The sequence below is a fragment of the Hypanus sabinus genome, chromosome 9, assembly GCF_030144855.1.
Source record: "Hypanus sabinus isolate sHypSab1 chromosome 9, sHypSab1.hap1, whole genome shotgun sequence".
Taxonomy (NCBI): domain Eukaryota; kingdom Metazoa; phylum Chordata; class Chondrichthyes; order Myliobatiformes; family Dasyatidae; genus Hypanus; species Hypanus sabinus.
This window is the reverse complement of record NC_082714.1, coordinates 21199808-21220574: the sequence shown is the minus strand read 5'-3', so window position 1 is coordinate 21220574 and position 20767 is coordinate 21199808. Positions and strand designations below refer to the sequence as shown.

Genomic DNA, 20767 nt, shown 5'->3' with positions numbered 1-20767 from the left:
CTAACCTACTGGGATACACAAGATTGACCATCAAGAAATTCTGCTTGATCACATTTTCAATGACTGGCTATAAAGCTCTTTGCAGCATTTGTCAGAACACATCAATATGAGTGTAGTCAATGAAATATTTCTTTCAAGATTAGAATGCTTCAGTGGCTTCTTGGCTGTTGCAACGAGCAGCAAATTGTGAAATATGGCATAGATCCTTTGCTTTCAATAGCATAGCATTAAAAAAAACACTGCTGTAAAGGGAACAAGTTTTTTTTAAGTAGAAGCTTAATAAGCAATCTTAAGGGAAGATGTGTCAAGTAGGAGTATTAAAAAGATTAATTCAACATTGCAACATAATTGTAATTTTAACTAGCTAGACTTTAGCTGGTAATTAGCATCACACTTGATTGGCTAATTTAAGCATACTCAGAAAAAGATACTAACCTGCGATTCGTTGCATCTTCATACGTCGTGCTTGAATGCGACCTTTTGCTAATCGCTGCTTTGCAATGATACAACGGATATGATCAGCAAAGATGAAGGTTGCCTGAAGAATAGGGAAGGGCCTAGCATGAGGGTTGGATGCAGGCCTGTGGATGATTATGTTTAAAGCCCTGCTATCATCTTCAACTCCCATCACCTGCATATCCTACAAAAGAAAGCAGTTAAAAACAAACGTAATCACATAATTTAACTGTAACATAGTTTTCTTCTGAGCATAATACAAATAGAAAATGGATACTACTGTATCAATGGTCTGTAAATTTAGCTGAAAGCACATAAACCACTAGTGCTCCATCACTTTTCAGTGTTTTCCTTCTTGCTGCCGATTGCAGGTGGGCGACAAGTTACTTTCTGAGAGAGGGATGAGTTGGGGATTTGAGATCTGATATTCCTGTTGGTGCTTTTTTGTGTGGGTGATCTGTTAGTTTTTTGTGTGTGTGATGGTGTTGGTGTTTAATGCTATTGCTGTTGTTCTTTTCTGCGAGAGGGATTGTGGATTTAATGTTATTGTCACTATTTTTTGCAAGGGAGAGAGTGGGGATTTGATGTTATTGTTGCTGTGTTCTCTGTGAGGAGAGGGTTGGCGGATTTGATGGGATTGTTTCTTTTGTGAGAGAGGAGTTTGGGGTTTTTGATGTTCAAGCTGCAGTTTCTCATGTGGGCCATCTATTAGTATTTTGTGCGAGAGAGGGGGAGGTGTTTGGGGTTTGCAAGTTTTGTTTCTTTTTCTTTTCGTGCTGGGGGGGGGGGGTTGGAGTTGATGTCTTTTCTTTCAATGACCCCCATGATTTTTCTGTATTTCATTGCTATCTAGAGAAGGCAAATATCAGTTATATTGTATATGCACACTTTGGCAATAAAAACAACCTTTGAAATAAATCCTACTTTTTTTTTACCATAAACAAATACGATTGCTGTTTGTGCACCTGCCTTCCCTGGCTGGATGCAAAATACACGCAGCTCTTGCCTTTGGTAAGTCACTGCTCAGCTCAATGGCATGCCCAGCAATGAAGCAGACAATTAGGTGTGCACCTGTGCACTACCTCCAGCACATCTTCACTTTGAAAGCATGCATGCAGAAGTCCAAGATGTGCTGAAATCTAAGCAGCTGATAACTGACATCTTATATGATGAACTGTAGCAGCAGTGGTCCGAAATATGTAATAGTTTTGAATTGTCTAACATGCCTCCTCATTTATCTCTATTACCTGAAGCAGACCTGCAAATTTTACCACGCCCCATCCAAGCCGTTTGCTGTCAGGTTCCACCAAGCTCATTTGATAAACATCGACAGCCAGAAAGCGATGTACTTGACTGCCATCTTTCATAACTACAGTGCAAGCAATTAGATCACTGTTATCTGAAAGGAGAAAATAGGAAAAGAGATGATCACTTTCCAAGTAATTAATAGACAATTACATTTCTAACTAAAACATAAAATAACCAATTGCAATAAATCAAGATTATAAACAAATGTTACTTTGAAGTACAGAGGCATTTGTTTTTTTTTGGTTTACCATCAAACTGAAGAATTTGTGCAATTGCCTGAAATTTTGGAGAAACTGAAGTGTATTGCAATAATGCCAATGTCTAGAGAATGGATTTAACTGTACTTATTTACGTTTCTAAGTACACATGGATTTCACCATGCTTGCAAACATTGTCAACATTGTACCCATGGGGAAACTAAAACGAACAGATTCAGCATTAATACGCAACACAAGCTCACTTTCATAGTGTGATTCACTATCAAAAAGGGAGCAAATCCCTCATTGAATACCAATGATGCTTCAATGTGGAATATCCAATACTCTTCTCCCTCACCATGCACTCATTTGCTTGTCCAGATGAAATGTACTGTTCAGGATTAAAAGCAACTTTTCAGTTCATTAGGGTCTGCAGATTTTCACTCGTTTGTGATTAGATTACTAGTCTGCAAAGTCTCTTCTAGAGATGCCTACCCTGAAGAAGTTTAAATCTTCCCTTCGACGGGAGTTCAGTGAAACCCTCTCTCACTGATCCCCCCACCTTTTAAATCTAAGCCTCGGCCTTTTCTCTCCAGTCCTGCTGAAGAGTTTCTGCCCGGAACGTAGACTGTACTCTTTTCCATAGATACTGCCTGGAGTGCTGAGTTCCTCCAGCATTTCGTGTGTGCTTTCAGTTTATTGATTGGTATAGTGCTGACAATGTGATCTCATGTGTCCAAGGACTTGGGGCAACTTAAAACAAGTGGAATGGACACGTGGGTGTGATCTGACAGAAGGTATGTTGGCAGCTGGGAGGGGGAAGAGAGGAGAATAAGAGGGTATTGCCAAACGTTGTGTAGATATATTGCCTTGTTGATCACAGTTTCCTTCTCTCTTTGGGAACTCCCCCCCCCCCCCCACCTAATTATAAAGACAGTGCAGCATTGACATAAAATATGTGCTTTCAGTTCTTAAGCACTTCTGAAACCAATGGGGGATGATGTGGCAACTACGAGGGGTGATTAAGTTTGTGGCCCAAGGTAGAAGCAGATGAGTTATACAGCTCTCATTACATGCACATGCAGTTCCACTCTTTCAGTGATTATGGAGAAAGTTTATAGTTACCAACTCATCAGTTAATAACTCATCAGGGGTGATTGATAAGTTTGTGACCTAAGGTAGAAGGAGATGAGTTAGTAATTTCAAATTTTCTGCATAATCACTCAAAGAGTTGAACTGCATGTGCATGTAACGAGAGCTGTATAACTCATCTCCTTCTACCTTAGGCCACAAACTTATCAATCACCCATGCTGTGGACACTTTCTGGAGATCCAAATCCGTATCTCCATGACCGCTGGACTGTGTGTAAATGTTGGGGGGGGGGGGGGGGGGGAAGGATTATGTTGAAAAATAAATATGCTAGGTTTTCTAAAATTGACTCCTTCTAGCTTAGGCCACAAACCTATCAATCACCCTTCGTATATGTTATAGATAATGCTGTTGGTGGGAAGCACACTGGTTGTGTTCACTGAAAGGCTGAGTGAACCAGCCTCTGCATCCTCTCCCAGGTTAACATTTCCAGTGACGAGTTGCCCAGGCCACGTTGTTCACATACCTGACAACAAACCCCCGAAACATCAAATCTCAGATGGAAAGAGATTACTAAGTGGCAGATGGGAAAATCCAGCAGTGAAGGGGCGTACATGATGGCACAGAGAATCATAGGTGTCTGGATGAAGAGCACTCAGAAGATCTGTGTAAGTGGCAAGAAGTTGCTCACCACAGAGACTACCCAACTACCTTGGCCATCAGACATCAAACTAAACAATTTTGCAGATCTCACATTGGTCTCAGAACCCAACAAACCAGAGTGGATACAAATTATTCTTGTACCTGAGGGACTGCCGAAAGCAGTCGGAACAGAGCAAGCATTTAAGCCATTAAAAATGAGTGAAATCAAATTTTCAAATATAAGTACTCAAACTTACAGCTTTTATTTTACAACTACATACTTCTGAGCATGGAAATAGAAAATTAGTACAGAATTTGGATCCAGTTTAGGCACTTCATAACTAATAGGAACTGGATAGTTGGTGCCAATGATCACTTCTGGGTGAAACTCAATCCATCGGAAAATTGGGCCCAATGCTTCCATTCACAATTCACCTCAGCACAGTTGAGCTGTGTCTGCACCCACTGATCTTTCAGCATATTTTTTCCATTGCAAGCAGAGACTGGACCCCAGTTGTTCAGGCAATGAAACCCAATGCATGGGGTAAGGAAGTGAGATGACAATTGAAGAACCTTCACTAAAACACCGATTTCTGGCTGCCTGTATCAGTTGGTCTGTCTTCAACGCTTTAGCTGGAAACTTTATTCACTGGTGCTCCCTTCACAAATAATAGCTTCTGTGCCAATCAGTTGTTCCGTAACCAGAGATTGATCTGCCCACATTTCATTGATTTGGGGAAGATGATTCTGTGGTGGTTGCCCACAAAGTACTGTTTCCCTAATAATATACATTTCCTCAGACCTCCTCAGCGCTCTTTATGAAGATGGATCGGGACAAATATGGGAGATTTAAAAAAAAAATCACTTCCCAGCAAACAGTGCAGAAATGAAGTAGCAACTTTGAACTCTGCATGCTTCTTCCATAAGTTCTGCCTTACAACGTAATTTTGTGTACAAAGATATAGCATTTCTTTAAAGGAGATTTTTTTGGGAAATGGAAATGTAGCATATGCTTAGCAGACCAAAAGAATACTAAGTCCACTTCCAACATATTTGGCCTTACAGTTTTGACTCAAAAATATTCACTAAGTAAATGTGAAAGTATGTGATTCTTGTTTCCTTGAAATCACGAAGTATTTAAAAAAATGTGAGCAACTCTTAGTCTATCCAAATATTCTAGACTTGTCGTTTAATATTAGATACACCAAACGGCATCCTCAAGGAAAGAGATCAACTGTCTATAAAACTCTCCTTGCATAGAAATTAGTTGCAGAGTTGTAATTAGTTGACCATTAGGTCCCTCAGTCTTCCTCCCTCATTTAACTAGGGGCTGTTCTGACTGTAGCCTCAACATATTTCCTCATGGTAACCTTTTGGACTCTTGCAAATCAAACAGCAGTCTTCCATTGTCTTACAAAATATTCAGTGATTGTACTTCAACCCAGAGGAGAAGAGTTCCAGGAGCTCATGACCCTCAGAGTTAAAAAAAAACACTTCATCTCTGTCTTAAATAAGCAGCCCCGTGTTCTAGATTTTCCAACAACAGAAAACATTATTTTCAAATACACCTTGTCAAAAACCCTTTGGGATCACATATGTTCCAATCAAGTCCCCTCTCTTTTTTGTGAACTCCAACAGATACAAGCCTAACCTTTCCAATATTTCCATTCATTCCAATAATGAGTCTAGTAAGCCTTCTCTGAACCACTTCCAATACATTCATGCTTTTCTTTGAAACCGAGACCAATACTATATACAATACTCCAATGCTGTTTCATCAATGCCCTATACAAGATAAGCATAACTTTTGCAGTTTTATATCAAATTCCTATAACGTATTACATACATTACAAAAGTGCCTATTGGTCTGAATACTCTTTGCCAAGTTTTGAAGTTTGCAAACTTGCCTTTCCTTTACTTAATCCTACAAGCAATCATGAAGGATTAAAGTGGTAAATCTGTTAATTTTCTCAACTGGTAAGTGGATCAACAATTAGTGTTTGGAATGGCCAAAAAAGTATTAAGATTTAGAAATGCTTTTAGTGTCAACTTATAGACATAAGCATTCAAATATATACTTGAGTGTCTTGAGTAAATAATTTCCTGACATAAACTAAAACCAACTAAAATTATTTGGTTTGTCAATCTCATTCAGTACCACACAGCCTGTATCAAGATATTATTTTCAGCTTTGTGATCAGCTAAGCAATTGTTTTAGAATTCGACGAGATCTACAATGCTCCAATGATTTACTGTTAACCAAAATGAGTAATTAAAATGGTCATTCTATTTTTAACTGAGAAGAATTTCTGGAACAGAATGGTTAAGTTAACATTATTGGTCATCCTTGTTTGGCTTCCTATCCAGCATGTATTACAAAGTCACACATGGAAGCTATTACTCCCATTCCTATACTTATGAGAATATACTAGTATTTCCAATGAAGTATAGGAACTGATGTAGATTTTCAATGAAAAAGATCAGAAATAGATTACATGCTTACTAATCAGTGATTTCCTCTAAGGAATTAGTAAGTGTTCATCCAAACATTACTCTGGTAGACTGTATGTTTAATAATTTGTGGCTCATGTATTTTAAATGCAATGATTAACCTAAGATTGATAGGATCTCAACTACATGTGAAAAATGTTAAGGGGTTAATTACTACAACTGCTTGTACTTTGTTTTTGTTGCTACACTAAACAAATACACTAAACACATTAACTTTTCTGATGCTCCTAGTCTGAATTAACTATAATACACTGCAGATACAATTTCAAATCTGGCCTAAATACAAATCAAAATCCTGATAGATTTAATATGGACACCTCACAAACTGAGTAGCGTAGATCAATAAGGTAACATAATATTGTAATACAGAGTTATCGGGCATCAACTTCTATTGTGATAGGTTTTGTAATAAAGCAATTTTAGTCATTAAGAGAAAAATCATGATGAAATTGAAAAAAAAAAGTTAAAATTACCCTGAATTTTAAAGACTGGGGAAATTGTACCAGAGGATAAGAATAATACAGGTACTAAGATTTAAAAAAACAAATATCATTTTACAAAGAAACTCTGCTAGGAATGCGAGATACTAGTGGGAGGGAAAGTCTTCCTTTTCAAACTGTACTGAAATCCAAAGGTAGAGGTCAGCTGGAGACGCTCATGGAGTGAGTACTGTTTTGGATTCGCTCCATAACCTTTACTTTTTTTAACCTTTGATCACCCTTATTCAGCTTATTTTTACCTAAACCTAAAGTTTCTTTGTTAATTTTTTTTGGATTTACTGCCAAGAGTTTGTTGTGAACTTTTGAAGATATGCAAACAGAAATGTCTCTCAGGTCTAAGGGACGGGATCCCGGACGCAATCCGAACGGTAACGGAAAAAAGCAGGCTCCGACACAACAAACTCAATTAACTTTTGAATTGTTTATGGAGGTTTTGGATAAAAAATTTGCTGAACTACAACAATTTTTTAAAGAAGATATAAAGGCTTTTCAAGAATACATGGTTAAGACGGATTTAGTAATTAAACAGCAACAAGATCTTATTGCGTCTCTGCAAGAAGATGCTCGGAAGCGAGATTTGACTATTGAAAAACTGCAACAGGATTTAATTTCGACCATTAAGCTAATGGAAGCCCTTAAAGCCAAGAGTGACGATCTTGAGAATCGGTCCAGAAGACAGAACTTACGTATACTTGGTCTTCCAGACGGCATAGAAAAAGATGACCCTTCAAAATATTTTGCTCAACTTTTAAAAGAAGCGTTTCCGACGATTTTCCCGAATAACCCCCCTTTACTGGATCGGGCACATAGAATTCCGCGTCAATCACCGAGTGTTACAGACAAACCTTCGGTGGTAATTGTCCGGTTCCATTATGTACATGACAAAGAACAACTTATAAGAGCAGCTCGTCGAGCAGGAATGATTAAATTCAAAGATTTTTGCTTCCGTCTGGTCGAAGACTTTAGTCCTGACCTTTTAAAAAGAAGGCTTCTTTTTAAACCGTTGATGGCTGAATGTTATGAGAAAAATCTGAAACCTGCGCTTCTATACCCTGCGAAGCTCCGAATTTCTCCGTCGAATGCTTCACGACAGGTTTTCATTTCAACTTCAGAAGCGAGAAAATATCTGGAGGAGAACTTCCCTACTGCTACAGACACCAGTCTCTAATAAATGAACGATTCTGATCGTGTAAGATGGTTCTCGATCTCTTAAACCAGAATTAAAATCTGGTTATTGGTGTAGGTTCATCCTATACTTTATACTTAAGTTAAAGTGTGTTTGCGTCATATTAATTGTTTTGCCTTATACACTTTAATCATTTAACTACATACTTGTCTATTAACTTTGTTCCTTCGAAGGTATATTTTTAATTCTTTGAAGGTGAATTTTTCTTTGATTAAGATGGTGGTTTTTTGAAAAAGATTTTTGGTTTTGCTTAAGATGGCTTTATGTTTATATTTTTCGCGTCTCTTCCCTACAATGCATCGCTTATCTTAGCTTAAATATTTTTTGTTTTGTCTGGGCTAGAGCCCGATTTATAATTTTTTTTAGTGATTATATTTTTATTCTTTTTACAACTAACTATACTTAGAAATATGGTCTTTATTATAGCGATTTTAATTTTTAAAGTTGGGGTGATTCTTTTATATATATCCTTTATATATGGAGTGTTCTTCAGCTGACATGGGGGTAGGATTAGTCTTACTTTTTCCCTTTTTAAGTCATATTTTGGCTTTTTCTCTTTTTCTTGGGGGGTGGGGGGATGGTCTGTTTTCTAATTCTATTTTTTTTGTACCAGTTTGTGTTAGTTTTTTTAGTTGGGCTGTTTTTGAACTTCAAATATGTCTGTGTTGTCGTCACTTCCGGGTCTTCTCATTACTTTTGTTCCTCTTCCGGGTGCATGAGTTTATAAGTTGGTTAACCCTTTCTATACCAAAGGGTTGATTATAGAATTATGGTTCAGACCATTAATTTTGTGTCTTGGAATACTAATGGTTTAAATCATCCAATTAAACGAAAGAAGATTTTCAAAGTATTCCAAAGACTTAATGCTCATATCATTTTTGTACAAGAAACTCATGTGAGGAAGGAGGACAAATTTCGTTTTTTTTAGATTTTGGTGGGGTCAACAGTATCACGCAAATTCGAATGCTAAAGTAAAAGGAGTTTCAATTTTTATTGACTCCTCTATTTCATTTGTTCAACATGATATTTTTTTCGGATCCGAATGGCAGATTTTTGTTAATTACAGGTTTACTTTGTAATAAAAAGGTTGCTTTGGTTAATGTCTATGCTCCAAATGTGGATTGTCCTGACTTTTTTAAGTCTTTATTTACCTCTTTACCCAATCTAAACGAATATAAGTTAATAATGGGTGGTGACTTTAATTGTTGTTTAAATCCTCTGATGGATAAATCTTTATCTATTCAGACTTTACCTAATGAGTCGGCCATTTGAATTAACTCTTTTTTGACTGACAATGGAGTTTTTGATATTTGGAGATTCCGGTATCCTAATGACAAAGAGTTTTCTTTTTTCTCACATGTTTATCACTCTTATTCGAGAATTGATTATTTTTTTGTAGACTCTTGTTTTATTCCATGGGTAATCGGTTGTAACTATGATATTATAGCTATCTCTGATCATGCTCCATTATTACTTTCTATGAAATTTACGGATACAGCTTCTAATGCTAGACAATGGCGATTTGACTCTACCTTGTTGCAAGACTCTGACTTCATAAAATTCATGGAGGAGCAGATCGACTTCTTCTTTTCAACTAATTCTACAGATGATATTTCCTGCGGAACACTTTGGGACACTTTTAAAGCTTATATACGTGGACAGATTATTTCTTATTCTGTTGGTTTGAGGAAACGTATTAAGATGGAAACTCTTTTATTGGTTGTTAAAATTAAAGAGATTGATAAGAAATATTCGATTGCTCCTAGTAAGGAGCTTTACAAAGGGAACATAGTTTATTACTTACATCCTCGATTGAAAATCAATTAATGAAAACTAAATCTGATTTTTATATACATAGTGATAAATCTGGTAAACTGTTAGCTAGTCAATTGAAGAATGCTTTGGTTAAACGTCAAATCACTAAGATTGGTCAGCAGAATGGGAATCTGACAGTTAATCATGATGAGATAAATAAGGCATTTCAAGATTTCTATACCTCCTTGTATCAATCTGAATTTCCTCAAGATTATAATACCATGTCTGATTTTCTTGGGAAATTAAATTTTCCAAGATTATCATCTGATGATCTTTTGATATTGGATACTCCCATTACGGATGTAGAAATTAAGGGGGCTATTTCCTCAATGAATTCTGGGAAAGCACTGGGTCCAGATGGTTATACAGTTGAATTTTAAAAAATTTTTTCCGCTACTCTTTCCCCTTGGTTAGGTAAGGTTTTTGAGGAAGCCATTAGATTGGGGAATTTGCCACAATCTTTTTATAGAGCTTCTATTTCTCTAATATTGAAGAAATATAAAGACCCTACTAACTGTGCTTCTTATAGACCTATATCTTTATTGAATGTAGACTCCAAGATTTTTTCCAAGTTACTGGCATCCAGATTGGAGAAGGTATTACCCAAAATTATTTCAGATGATCAAACTGGCTTTATTAAAAATCATTATTCTTTTTTTAACATTAGGAGATTGTTGAATATTGTTTATACTCCCTCACATGAAACTTCAGAATGCGTGATTTCATTTTTTGCGGAGAAAGCATTTGATAGAGTTGAATGGCCTTACTTATTTAATGTGTTGGAGAAGTTTAATTTTAGTCCGATATTTATATCATGGATCAAATTGATTTATCATACTCCAGTAGCCTCAGTGTTTACCAATATTAGTTAATGACTTTTTTTACTTATTTAGGGATCAAAATCACAAAAAACCATAAAGATTTATTTAGATTTAATTTTTTACCCTTAATTGATCAGATTAAAGGTTTGTTTACTAAGTGGTCACCTTTGTCTTTATCCCTAATAGGTAGGATTAATGCTAATAAGATGGTTATTTTACCTAAGTTTTTATATATTTTTCAAGCGATACCAATTTTTATCCCGAAATCTTTTTTTACTAATGTTGACTCTAAAATTTCTTCATATATATGGCAGAATAAAAATCCCAGGTTAGGTAAAACATATTTACAGAAGACAAAAAAGGAAGGCGGGTTTGCATTACCTAATTTCAGATTTTACTATTGGGCAGTTAATATTAGGTATTTGTTATGTTGGTTGAAAGATGGGGGTGGATCTTTTGGCCCTTGTTGGGTGAGTTTAGAAACTAAATCGGTATCAGCTTATGCTCTGGGTTCTATTTTAGGGACTTCTCTCCCTTTTGCTCTTTCTAAATTGCCGAAACAAATTGACAACCCGATAGTTAAACATACTTTGCGTATATGGTTTCAATTTCGGAGATTTTTTGGGTTGACTCAATTCGTTTTGTATCTAATTGTTTTTTTCACCCTTCCATTATAGATCAAGCTTATTCGGCTTGGAAAACTAAGGGATTACTAAGATTTTCTGATTTATTTTTAGACAATTGTTTCATGTCTTTTGAGCAATTATCCAACAAATATAATTTGCCTAGATTTCATTTTTTTAGATATTTACAGATTAGACATTTTTTAAGTTCTGTACTCTCTACGTTTCCAAATTTTGTGCCTTCAGATACTTTGGAGAGTTTATTTGAATTAGACCCTTTCAAAAAGGGCTTATTTCAAAACTTTATAATATAATTATGAAGATACGTTCAGAGCCTTTTTAGAGACTAAAAAGGATTGGGAAAAAGAGCTTAGTTTTAGTATTTCTAGTGAGAATTGGGATATAATTCTTCAATTAGTTAATACATCATCGTTATGTGCCAAACATTCATTAATATAATTTAAGGTCGTACATAGGGCCCATATGTCCAAGGATAAATTAGCTCATTTTTACTCTCATATTAGTCCTATTTGTGATAGATGTCATTCTGAAATTGCGTATTTAACTCATATGTTTTGGTCGTGTTCATTTTTGGAGAAATATTGGAAAGATATTTTTGATATTATTTCTGCGGTTTTGAATATCGATTTACAACCTCATCCTATTACCGCAATTTTTGGTTTACCAATGTTATACTCACTGCATTTATTTTCTTCTGCCCGTCGAATGATTGCATTTCTAACTCTGATGGCTAGAAGATCTATATTGTTGAATTGGAAAGAAATTGATCCTCCCACTGTATTTAATTGGTTCTCTCAAACGATGTTATGTTTAAATTTAGAAAAAATTAGAAGTGGTACTTTTGAGACTTCTATTAAATTTGAAAAGTTATGGAGACCATTTATTCAACATTTTCATATGATGTAATATGACCAATATAACCTGTGCCAAGTTCATTTGATTTCTCAGCTTTTAGCTTATGTATTTTGAGAGGACCAGAAGTGACGGCATTGATGAATACTTATTTTTGTGAGATATTATAAACAGCGCCCCCTTTTTTTTTTCTTCTCTCTTTTTTTTTGCTTCTTTTTTCTTCTATATTACTTATTAGTTATAGTTATTAGATTAGATTAGCTAGTTTTGCATTATATAAATTTTTTTTGTTTTTTTTCTTTTTTCTGTTTTCTTTATATTATACATTATGAAATATTTAGACTTACTATGTTCATACATATATTTTATGGCTTATGTCTTGGTAAACTCATTTATATTGTAACTATTATGTATGTTTTTTCATATGTAATGGAATTTGTATGTTGGTAATTTCTTTATCAATATATTATTTGTATTCTGTCCATATTACTAATATTAATAAAAAGATTTAGAAAGAAAGAAAGAAATCCAAAGGTAGATATATTTAAATCCAAACAAGCTAATTAGATACATTATTTTTATACTGCTGCAAAGATTTAATCTAATTAATCTGCTCCTGCAATCAACCATTTTAGCTTTTTCTGTGCCAAGGCAAAAACACAAATGCACTATCCTGCTGAAGGTGTTACTTAGAGGGTAAAGGAATTCAGATATCAATATTTGGCAATTAACATGGTGGTGAGGTTATGCACTGGATCTGATTTGGCTAAATGAGGGAAAGAAGGCTTCTTTCCAAGAGGTTTAGTATAAATTCAAATATAATACAATTGTATTGAAGAGCTACTTTATTACATGTAGTGTGTTGCAGACAGCTAGCTAATAATATAATGCCAGTCATCCACTTACAAAGAATGACATGCTCTGTGATGACACTCCAATCAAGGGATCAAACATCAACTTGCCAAAATACTTAATCATACAATTTGGTTTATATGGCGTGGGGAAATAAAGATCCCTCTGACCAATTGACACAAAATGAGGAAAGAATGATCAGTTCAACAATTCAAAATGCAAGGCAATTCCACTATGGAACATAGCTAAATGCTACAACCATTTTGACTTGCCTTACGTTTAGAGAAGAAAAATGGAACAGTATTTTATTATTTCTGAATGAAACGCCTGACACAGAAGCTCACATGTAAAATAATTTGAAATAAATTGCACATTTAAAAAAATTCAATATACTTCGATTTTCCACGAAATATTAACATTTCAAATTATTCAGCAGAAAAACAGCTTTCAGAGCAAAAATAGATTTTAAAAATAGACAGTAGCCAGCACACAAAAGATGGTTCAACATTTCAGACCTTCATCAGAAATATTACACCTGTTTTGAGATTTTCACAATGATTGGGCATCATGAGTACTGAACATGAAATTAGTCAAATTACATGTTCTGCCACCTGTGAAGTAGAATTGGTTGAGCAGCTAAAAACAGAAAAACTGGAAGCTATTGGTGGAACTTCTCATTAGACCCCCAGAGAGTTGCTGTGTAAGAAAAGAGCACCATAATAAGGGCAACACAGCAATCACAGGACACTTTAATTTAAAAAAAAGTTTGGGCAAACCAAATCAGCAATAACTGAATAGAGATCAAATTCAAAATGTGTATATTGTTTTTTCCATCAATTGCTTTCATTCATTTTGAAGATCTGGCAAGGTCAGCATTTATTGTTCACCCTCAAAGGAAGATCAAGACCTTAACAAAAAAGAGGAAGTGGAATATGAGGGCAGTCTAGCAAGAAATGCAAAACTACTCTTCTATAGCTGGAGTTCATGCCATGGGCCCCTATCATTCACTGAGGGATTCGTGGACCCCAGATTGGGAACCCTGTTCTATAGGTAGAGGAAAAGGAAAAGATCAGAAGATCACTTAGAAACTGAGAAAGGAGAAATGATCAGGAGATATTAAGTGGCAGAAAAGTTGAACAAATATTTCACAGAAAGATTCCCAAAAATAATAGAGATGAACACATGAACAGCTGAAATAAAGAGCAGAACTGACACTGAAGGCCAACAAATCTCCAGGACTCAATAACTTGTACTCTAAGATTTTGAAAATAGTGTCTATGGAGATGGTGGATGCACTGGTTGTCATCTTTAAAAATTCTAGCCACAGATTGGAAGGTATCAGCGACTGATAATACAGAATCTGAGGCCACAAACCAGGCACGCCCGGGATACTCTTCAGTTTGCGTATCAGGAGAAGGTGGGAGTAGAGGATGCTATCACGTACTTGCTGCACAAATCCCTCTCTCACCTGGACAGGGTCAGTGGTGCTGTGAGGATTACATTCCTGGACTTTTCTAGTGCCTTTAACACCATCCAACCCAGGATCTTAAGGCACAAACTAACGGAGATGGGAGTAGACTCACACATGGTGGATTGGATAACGGACTACTTGACAGACAGACCTCAGTATGTGCGGTTGGGAGACTGTAGGTCTGACACGGTGGTCAGCAGCACAGGAGCGCCGCAGGGGACCGTGCTCTCTCCGGTCCTGTTCACCCTGTACACATCAGACTTCCAATAAAACTCGGAGTCCTGCCATGTGCAGAAGTTCGCTGATGACACGGCCATAGTGGGGTGTGTCAGGAATGGTCAGGAGGAAGAGTATAGGAAACTGATACAGGACTTTGTGATATGGTGCAACTCAAACTACCTGCGTCTCAGTATCACCAAGACCAAGGAGATGGTGGTGGACTTTAGGAGACATAGGCCTCATATGGAGCCAGTGATCATTAATGGGGAATGTGTGGAGCAGGTTAAGACCTACAAGTATCTGGGAGTGCAGTTAGACGAGAAGCTAGACTGGACTGCCAACACAGATGCCCTGTGCAGGAAAGCACAGAGTTGACTGTACTTCCTCAGAAGGCTGGCGTCATTCAATGTTTGTAGTGAGATGCTGAAGATGTTCTATCGGTCAGTTGTGGAGAGCGCCCTCTTCTTTGTGGTGGCGTGCTGGGGAGGCAGCATTAAGAAGAGGGACGCCTCACATCTTAATAAGCTGGTAAGGAAGGTGGGCTCTGTTGTGGGCACAGAACTGGAGAGTATGACATCAGTGGCAGAGCGGAGGGCACTGAGTAGGCTACGGTCAATCATGGAAAACCTTGAACATCCTCTGCACAGCACCATCCAGAAACAGAGAAGCAGCTTCAGCGGCAGGTTGCTGTCAATGCAATGCTCCTCCGACAGGATGAAGAGATCATTACTCACCAACGCCATTCGGCTCTACAATTCAACCACCAGGGGCAAGACATGTTAAGTGTCGGGGTTAGGACTGAGCTTAAGTTACCACTCAATGCACTTTAGTAAACTAATTAAGAATTTTTTAAAAGCTATTTATTAATGCTTTTTGGGAGGGTGATTTTAGATGCATATCATATTTTATCATATTTATACTGAGTTAAATACTGTATGTAATTAGTTTTGCTACAATAAGTATATGGAACACTGGAAAAATGTTGAATTTCCCCTTGGGGATGAATAAAGTATCTATCTATCTATCTATATTTGCCTCCATTGCTTAAGAGAGAAGGAAAAAGAAGTGGATATACAGTGCATACCAATTAGATTGACATCACTGATAAAGAAAATGCTATCACCTATTAATAAGATGGTAGCAAGGCAACTAATATTAATAATATAATTGGGATGTTGTGCAATTATGTAAGAAAACTAATGGTTGACAAATCAATTAGCACTTTTCTGAGGGTGTAACGAGAACAGATATAAAGGGACCATCAGTGTATTTGGTCTTTTGGAAAACCTTCAAAACAGTACCACAAAAAGGGATTATTTATAAAATTAAAATACGTTAGATTGAGGCAATTTAGTAGTATGTACTGAGAGATGATTAACAGATAAAGTATGAGCACTGATAAACTTGACACAAGATTCCACAGACACTGGAAACCCAGAGGAACACATGCAATATGCTGGAGGAACTGGGCAGGTCCACAATGACACTTCCCAATGGAGAAGAAAAATAGTCAATGTTTTAGCCTGAGACCCTTCATTAGAACTGGTGATGGGAAACAGGGTTGTCAGATGCCACTGCGATTGATGCAAGAGTCAAAGCGTTCAATGATATATATGAAAAGATCGTGTGAAACATACTTAAGATTATTGACCATACATGGAACTTAATATGTGTAGGAGTGTGCACAAGAGTTTCAGGAGAATGTTTGATAGAAAAAAATATTTTTGAATAGTAAAATATCAAAAGATATTGGCCTTTAGATCAACCAGGGCATTTTTGTGCATGGATTACTGAAGAGGAAACAGGAATAGCAGGCAATCAGTAAGGTAACTTCTACTTTTGGTCTTTATTGAAAGCAGGATTTGGAGTACAAGTCTGAAGTGCTCTTACTGCAGTTATACAAAACCTTAGCAATATCACACCTGAAATAATGTGTCTCTTTCTCTAAGGAAAGTTATATTCTAATTGCCAAAGGCTCACCAGATTAATTGGGAAGAAGCAAGAGCTTGTTCCATGAAGACTGATAAAACAGGCTGGACTTAACGCTCTTCTGATTTTAGGAAAGCAGACAAGATTTTTGTAGGAATTTCTGAGATAGATGTGGGGGATATTTCCCCAAGCAGGTCCATTCAGAAGAAAGGAAAACAGTCTTAAAATTAGCAATCAGCCATTCTGAATTGACAAAAAGAGTTTTTCCCCACCCACTCGGAGGACCATTCTAAACATAATTCATTTGTCTGGTCAAATATTGCTTAATGAATTCCTGTACAGATTCGGGTGAGGGAAGACTTGATTTAATGCTTGCCGCTTCTTCACAGAAGCTTGGGAAATAATGGTTACAGAGGTGATGGAGGTATCAACTCTATAAACTCCTATCTTGGGCTTGTATAGTACTTACATTATTTTTCCAGAAAGAAATCAAACAGTTATGAAACCAAGTTATGAAACCTCATCAGTCACTTGTCCTGGCAGACAGGAAGTGAGATCTAGCCCACAAAGACACATAGAAGCTTTGCTGTATTCGCAAAGCTTTGAGGGTTTGTTACAAATTTACTTTAGTTTCTACACATTCATGCACCCATAGGGCTTGCCACCCACCCACAAAGAACGGTCTGACTTAAAACAGAAAAGGCTAAAATTAGATTCTTAGAACAGTACTAACTGGAAATGCTCTCAATTATTATCACTGGTATAGTGAAAGAAATAATGGAAATTCTAAAAATGGAAGGCACGGATTTACACTAGAACATTTCCGTGACTTTCTTTGTGGTCAATATAGTAATTTGAATACAATGGCTAACCAACATTTCCTACACAATTAAAATACAAGAAACTGGGAATTTCTCTTTGATGGAAAGCTTGTCCCCATTTAGCTTCCTTTTTTCATCTGGACGCACTGAAAACTTTAAACAAATAAGACCAGCAGTTCCATGCAAAATGTAATTAACAAAAGTGGTTGGTTGTTGCGATTAGGAACTGCAAGCATGACCAGCGCTACACCTGCCCCTACATTTCCTCCTCCATCACCATTCAGGGTGCCAAACAGACTTTCTAGCTGAAGCAACACTTCAACTGTGTGTCTGTTGGGGTTTGGTCGATTGTGTCCAATGCTCGTGGAGCAGTCATCTCCACATCAGTGAGACACGATACAGATCGGTGTACAGCTTTTATGAGCACCGTGGCTGTTTGGTGCAAACGGCAGGATCTGCTGGTAGCTTAGCTCACTCATTTCAGTTCGACTTCCCATTCTCATTCTGACATGGCCTCCAGTACTGCCATGATGAGGCTAAACTCAGGTTGGAGGAGCAACACCTCACATTCTCTCTGGGTAGCCCCCAACCCAATGGCATGACCATTGATTTCTCTAACTTCCGTTAATGTCTCTCCTTTTCCTCCTTCACTCTTTTTTTCCATTCAATCTTCTGCTTACCCTCTCACCGCTTCTCTTTACCTCAGTTACCCATCACCTCCCTCGGGTTTCCTTTCTCAGTCCCTTTCGTCCATGGTCCACTGTCCTCTCCTACTAAATTCCTTCTTCTTCAGCTCTTTACCTTTTCCACCACTCCTACCTCCATACCTCCCCCACACATCTACTCACTCTCAATAAATCAGTGGTCACTGGCTGATTTAATTATTATTTAGACCAGTATTTTAAAACTTAAATTACAAACTCAAACAGCAAGTCATCTATTGAGAATAGCTATATATTGTTATTTAATAAAAGTCTCTTGCCACACCAGATAGTTTAACACCAAAATGTATCCCTGAAATTCGCAGAAAAAAAATTATTTCCTATTGCTTTGATTAGATAATTGCCCGGTCATTATGTATTTTTAAAAATACAGTCGGCCTTCCTTACCCGCAGATTCCGCATACACGAATTCAACCAACCGCGAATCGTGAAAACCCGGAAGTGCTCTTCCAGCACTTGTTGTTCGAGCATGTACAGACTTTTTTTTCTTGTCATTATTCCCTAAACAATGCAGTATAACAACCATTTTACATAGCATTTATATTATATTAGGTATTATAAGTAATCTAGAGATGATTTAAAGTATATGGGAGAATGTATGTGGGTTAATGTGCATCGGAATCGGAAAAAAATCAGAAGTTCTTTCTGTTTCAGCGCCGGGACTCGGAGCAGACCGCTCCCGAGTGCGCTCTCCACCGTGCCAGGTTGATGTGGAGGATCAAAAACTCAAAACCCCAAAACCTAATAATTAAACCAGTGCGTTGCTTAGTAATAATTGTAGCTTTCATCAGGGCACAGCCTTTCTCACTTTATCCTTTAAAATTGTTCTGATCGTTGCCCGACCTAGCCTAACGCTTTTCCAATGACCGATGGCGTTTCACCTCTTTCCTATCGCTTTATTATTTCCACTTTATTTTCAATCGTGATCGTGATTATTTTCGTGAACAGAAACACATCTACTCATTCAGAGCACTGGCACCGGGTCCTAAGGTCCACCAACTGAGACAGGTTGAATAAGGGACTTGAGCATCCACTAACTTTGGTATCCGCGAGGGGTCCCAGAACCAATCCCCCATGGATAAGAGGGCTGACTGTATAAAATAGGCACCTTTTCAGTAAGAAGCTTTCACATGATGAAAGTTTACAATGCTTCAGAGAAGCAGTAAACTGTGACAATAGATTGATTACTTATGTTTTGACCTGGTAAAATGCATCTAGTATACATTAATAGAGAGTACTATCTGGTTCTGAAACTCTAAAAAGAACAGGTTTAAGAGAATGAGAGAGAAACTTAAATAATTTGACACGACACGGGTTGGCTTGTGGGACTGGTAAACCATTGGTGTGAGTATAGCATGTGACAGTTCTTGAGTAAACAATTAAACTAGTCCATTCTGCATTTTAGAAACATAGAAAACCTACAGCACAATACAGGCCCTTCAGCCCACAAAATTGTGCCGAATATGTCCCAACCTCAGAAATTACTAGGCTTACCCATAGCCCTATTTTTCTGAGCTCCATATACCTGTCCAGGAGTCTCTTAAAAGACCCTATTGTATCCGCCTCCACCACCGTCGCCAGCAGCCCATTCCACACACTCACCACAGTCTGAGTTAAAAAACCTACCTCTAATATCTCCTCTGCACCTGCTTCCAAGCACCTTAAAAACTGTGCCCTCTTGTGCTAGCCATTTCAGCCCTGGGAAAAAGCCTCTATCCACACGATCAATGCCCCACATCATCTTATATACCTCTATCAGGTCACCTCTCACCCTCTGTCACTCCAAGGAGAAAAGGTCGAGTTCACTCAACCTATTCTCATAAGGCATGCTCCTCAATCCAGGCAACATCCTTGTAAATCTCCTCTGTACCCTTATTATGGTTTCCACATCCTTTCTGCAGTGAGGCGACCAGAACTGAGCACAGTATGCCAAGTGGGGTCTGACCTGGGTCCTATATAGCTGCAACATTACCTCTTGGCTCCTAAACTCAGTTCCACGATTGATGAAGGCCAATGCACTGTATGCTTTCTTAATCACAGAGTCAACCTGTGCAGCAACTTTGAGTGTCCTATGGACTCGGACCCCATGATCCCTCTGATCCTCCACACTGCCAGGAGTCTTACCATTAATACTATATTCTGTCATCGTATTTGACCTACCAAAATGAACCACCTCACACTTATCTGGGTTGAACTCCATCTGCCTCTTCTCAGCCCATTTTTGCATCCTATCAATATCCCGCTGTAACCTAGGTAAAAACTAGGTAATGATAGAGAACGAGAAGGTTATAAGGCTAGCAGGAAGGAGCTTAAGAATGAAATCAGGACAGCTGGAAGGGGCCATGAGAAGACCTTGGCAGACAGGATTAAGGAAAACCCCAAGGCATTCTACAAGTATGTGAAGAGCAAATGTTAAGATGTGAGAGAATAGGACCAATCAAGTGTGACAGTGGAAAAGCGTGTATGGAACCAGAGGAGATAGCAGAGGTACTTAATGAATACTTTGCTTCAGTATTCACTATGTAGGGATGACTTGCCGCAGACTGAAAAGCTTGAGCATGTAGATATTAAGGAAGAGGATGTGCTGGAGCTTTTGGAAAGTATCAAGTTGGGTAAGTCGTCTGGACCAGACAGCATCAACGTAGACCACATCTACCTACAGTATCACTGAAAACTTACGTTGCAGGAAGAAATCAGATGGCTCACTGTATGCACGAGGGTTAATAAAACA

At 37.6% G+C, this 20767-nt stretch overlaps 1 protein-coding gene across 6 annotated transcripts in view; it reads right to left on the bottom strand.

Annotated features, from left to right (window-relative positions):
• The window catches only part of clec16a (C-type lectin domain containing 16A), a 241706-nt gene that overhangs the window by 51857 nt on the left and 169082 nt on the right, over positions 1 to 20767 (bottom strand). For all 6 annotated transcript variants that reach the window (XM_059979201.1, XM_059979202.1, XM_059979199.1 and 3 more), the window contains 2 exons: positions 1704 to 1855; positions 436 to 640 (listed from right to left, as the gene is read on the bottom strand). In XM_059979201.1, the coding sequence (XP_059835184.1) occupies positions 436 to 640; positions 1704 to 1855 (357 nt within the window). The remainder of the gene's footprint in view (positions 1 to 435; positions 641 to 1703; positions 1856 to 20767) is intronic.